The 4,639-nt window shown below is 37.2% G+C and overlaps 1 protein-coding gene across 1 annotated transcript; it reads left to right on the top strand.

Annotated features, from left to right (window-relative positions):
- The first annotated feature begins 2,267 nt into the window (after window positions 1-2,267).
- On the top strand, window positions 2,268-3,197 carry LOC126466866 (uncharacterized). The gene has a single exon (XM_050096420.1). It carries the CDS (start codon window positions 2,268-2,270, stop codon window positions 3,195-3,197), a length of 930 nt encoding a protein of 309 aa, XP_049952377.1.
- The last annotated feature ends 1,442 nt before the right edge of the window (window positions 3,198-4,639 follow it).

Below are 4,639 nucleotides of genomic sequence, written 5' to 3'. Positions count from 1 at the left end.
GAAAAAGTTAATGTACGAATGATTTGTAGAAACTGCTCCAAAGAAGTGCAAAGTGACATGGCAGATTATCACATAACAACTGTCACTTGAACCTGACCAACTGAATGAGTTCCTCGTGTCTTTGGTGAAAGAAACTGGAAACAGAATCAACCTAGCCAATATGTCTGCAAATGAACTATGTCACAAGTAACTACCACTGAAACAGACTCAACTGGAAAGTCATCACATCCACAGCTATAAAAAAATTCTCCAACTGTAAAACAATGGATTGTTACTCGAGATCCAAGCACATTATTAAGAAAACTACTCATCTGATCTGTGAACATTTAAAATACATTTTTAGCTAATGTCTTCAGTTTGGAGTTTTCCCTCCATCATTAAAAATTTTGAAAGTTATACCAATTTTTGAAGGAGGATACCAAAATCTCCCCTAAAATTACAGGCCTGTCTCAATAGTTCATATAATTTCCAAAATATTTGAAACACTCATATAAATCAGTGACTTTTTGAAGGAAATTACTTCCTTTCAAACAATCAGTTTCGTTACAGATGGGGAAAAAGTACCACTTCAGCAATTTTTAACGTATTAATCCACATAATCACTGCTTTTGAATATAAAAACACTGTCTCACTTTTTCTGTGTGGCCTAAGTAAAGCCTTTCATTGTATTCTGCATGAGATGTTGCTTGAGAAGCTTGATTTTTGGGGGAAAATAATAAATCAATAAAAATAGTAATTTCATATTTAAGTAGCAGAAGACAGTATGTCTCAAAGAGAAGCAGACATTCTCTGGTGAAAACTGTTGAATCCGGGGTACCACAGGGATCAGTTCTTGGACCGTTCTTTTCCATAACAGCAGTCAACAATTTACCACATCATGTTCGCCCATTTGTGATCTGCTATGCTGATGACACAACAATAACTCCAACTCATCAAGACAGCTCAGTATTACAAAAAATGTCACTGGAATCAATAGGTGCTGCATTGAAATGAATCTACTCTAACAAAATTCTGTGCAACTGAAACAAGACCCATCATCCCCTGATAGGACTGTGCTGATATAGAAAGTAGAATGGTTAAATTTTTTGGATTCCATATTGACTCCAAGTTGAACTTGGGAGAAAACGTCAGTTATACCTCCCAATATGGAAACTGAAAGATTTGGTTACTTCAGAATATTTCAGATTGACCTATTTTGATCTGTTCCTGTCTCACATTTCGTATGGACTGCCAGTATTGGGGACTGCACATGTATAAGGAAGATAGAAAGAAAGTAATACGAGAAATGTGTAGGGTGGGACCAAGAGATCATTGTTGATCTCTGTTTAGTAAAATTAATATGCTTACTATTGTGAATCTGTACACATTTTTCTCATCACTGAACATTACTCTAAATGCAAATGAATTTCAAGTACAGGATGGTGCATGATAAGTCACCCATTGAATTTTGATCCTACAAGTATACTATTGGGGCAATAGCTTTCAAATTGTACACTCAACTTCGTGCAGTTTTTGGAAATTACGCCAGATGTCGTTGAGAGTTCATCGCTTCCATCGTGAGTCTGCTATACAAGGGCGATGTTCTTGAGGACAACATTATAGAAATGGAAGAGAATGTAGATGAAGATTAATAAGACATATGATACTGCGTGAAGAGTTTGACAGAGCACTGAAAGACTTAACCCTTTCCAGCCCAGTGATGCCATATGGCATCATCATATTTAACTTTTTCCCAAAGCCAAACTATTTGTCCAAAGATTATAAACAAGTGTGCAGGGCTTTCTAAAGTTCATTGTTCTTAGGTTGGCTACTGTGAATTCGCTAAAGCAGAGAGCACCAGGCTACAATGGCTTGACAAAAGTATTGTTGCATGGTGTCTACGGTACAGTGCACCCAGCTGGACTTTCAAAATATTATATCAAGGTAAAGGAAGCAAACTAATATCAAAGTTGCACTAATAAATTATTGTTGAAAGTGTAAATTAACTAGTAAACACTTTGAAAATAATGCTAGTTACGGAGATTTTCTGCTTGGAAGTCACAAACATGTGTGATTCCATTTGGCATCATTGGGCATTTGTTATGTTACCAAATGTAGTACATGCAATAACTTCGACTAAAGTTTACCATAATGTGTAATTCTTAATATTTTCAAGTTTCTTTTGAAGCTTTATTATACTAACTAATATTAACATGTTAAAATTTTAATTGATATAATTTCCCAGTTTTTTTGCTGCTTTAGTAAAAAATTCCTGGTTTCTTTACCATATGATTCCCAATCATAAATCATCATCAGAAGAAGAAATATTGCTGCTTCTCGAAGGTGATTTATCTGATTTGGACCTTGATATGTCTGATGTGGAGGAAGAGATTGAAAATGCTCGGCAGCAGGACCCTACTACACTGGATATACAGTTTCTTCAAGGAATGGACCTTGATATGGTTGAAATTCTGGACCCTCAAGCCAATGATGAAGATGATGTTCCCTTAGCTTCAAGATTACTTGCTGAGCCAAACCTTGCACCAAGTCATTCAGCTCAGAAAATTCAGTGTGATACACACCAGGATCTTTGGTGGAGAATGAAGGACAGTGAAGAAGTGGACACATCATGTAATGCAATTTTTTCTGACCCTCCAGGAGATGAACGGACACCTTTGCAGTATTTCAGAACAGTGTGCAGTGATGACATTATCCAGAACCTAGTCGAGCAATCTAATCTATACTGCACACAGAAAACAGGTGCTTCTTTAGATACAAATGTTCGTGAAATAGAAAAGTATATAGGCATAAACATCCTAGCAGGTGTTGTGAAAATACCTAGTTACAGAACGTACTGGGCAGAGGCTACAAGATTTTCTCCAATAGCTGACTCAACGCCTAGAAATAGGTTTGATAACCCAAGAAATTATTTACATGTGAATGACAACACTAAAATGAAACAAAGAGAGGACCCTGATTATGACAAGCTGTTCAAGGTGAGACCATTTGTTGACAAAATCAAACAATGTTTTTCAATTATTGAACCTGAGGAATATCATTCAGTGGATGAATTAATCATTCCATTCAACGGTCATTCATCCCTGAAACACTGTGTAAAAAGCAAACCACACAAGTGGGGTATAAAAGTTTTTGCCTGTGCTGGTTCTAGTGGAATTGTGTACAATTGTGGAAGGACTGCCAAAATATACAAATTTTAAAGTGTTTACAGACAATTGGTTCACCTCTTACAATCTTATTTCTGCCCTGAAAAACTATGGCATTTTGGCTGTTGGAACTGTTAGACCCACAAGACTTCAAGGCTGCAATCTAAAAGCAGACAGTGAGCTGAAAAAGCAGGGATGAGGATCATACGATTATCGAAATGAAACAGAAAGGAACATCATAGCGCTGAAGTGGTATGATAACAAGTCTGTCGTTCTTGCATCATCATACAAAGGAGTAAGTCCAGTAGAACCAGTAAAACGTTGTTCAGTGGGAGAACGAAAATATATTGGTGTTCCAGGGCCAGACATTATTAGAGAATATAACCGTTCGATGGGAAGAGTTGATCTGCACGACATGCTGGTTGCTTTGTATAGGAGTAATATTGGTGTGAAAAGATTTTATCTAAGGATCGTATTCCACTCCTTGACATGTGCATTGTGAATGCGTGGCTCCTATAATGCCAACACTGCAGACAAAGAGGAATTACAAAATACATGTCTCTGTTGATTTTTTGGTCTGATGTAGCTCATGGACTACTAAAAGCAGGAGACATTTTGGTAAGAAGATGAGGACGCCCATCAGATGACAGTCCATCACCTACAGTTGTGAAGAAATGAGCCCCATTGGTTCCCAGACCAGTTGATGATGTAAGGTATGACAACATTGGACACTGGCCACAGCACATAGAAAACAACAGCATATTCTCGAACGAAATGCATCAAATGTAATAAACCTCTTTGCTTTACGAAAGACAGGAACTGTTTTAAATTTTCATGTAAAGTAACAATCAAGCTGTAAAAAAACATAAAATTGTCCTGAAATGCATGTTGCATTACTGTATGTACTAATTTTTCTTCAGTAAACTGCATCAAATTGTGCAATTAAAATATTCATTCAAGTTCCATTACCAAGCACTGTGACATCCCAACCACCTGACTGAAGGAAACAAACCCTGCCCAATGATGCCATATGGAGTCATCTCAAATTTCCTTCCAAAATTTCTTATAAATATATATTATTCCAATCATTATGTAGGGAAATACGCGAAAAAATATTTTTTCCCACAAGTAAATAAACGTTGGGCTGGAAAGGGTTAAGCCAAAACAAGGCCCCGGGAGTAGACAACATTCCATTAGAACTACTGACAGCCTTGGGAGAGCGAGACCTAACAAAACTCTACCACCTAGTGAGCAAGATGTATGAGACAGGCGAAATACCCTCAGAGTTCAAGAAGAATATAATAATTCCAATCCCAAAGAAAGCAGGTGTTGAAAGATGTGAAAATTACCGAACTATCAGTTTAATAAGCCATGGCTGCAAATACTAACACGAATTCCTTACAGACGAATGGAAAAACTGGTAGAGGCCGACCTCGGGGAAGATCAGTTTGGATTCCGTAGAAATGTTGGAACATGTGAGGCAATACTTACCCTAC

Source organism: Schistocerca serialis, chromosome 1, assembly GCF_023864345.2.
Source record: "Schistocerca serialis cubense isolate TAMUIC-IGC-003099 chromosome 1, iqSchSeri2.2, whole genome shotgun sequence".
Taxonomy (NCBI): Eukaryota; Metazoa; Arthropoda; class Insecta; order Orthoptera; family Acrididae; genus Schistocerca; species Schistocerca serialis.
This window is presented reverse-complemented; position numbering and strand designations above follow the sequence as displayed.

Excerpts from the sequence above, each read along its gene's own strand:
- LOC126466866 (XM_050096420.1), top strand. The coding sequence starts at position 2,268 with ATGATTCCCAATCATAAATCATCATCAGAAGAAGAAATATTGCTGCTT.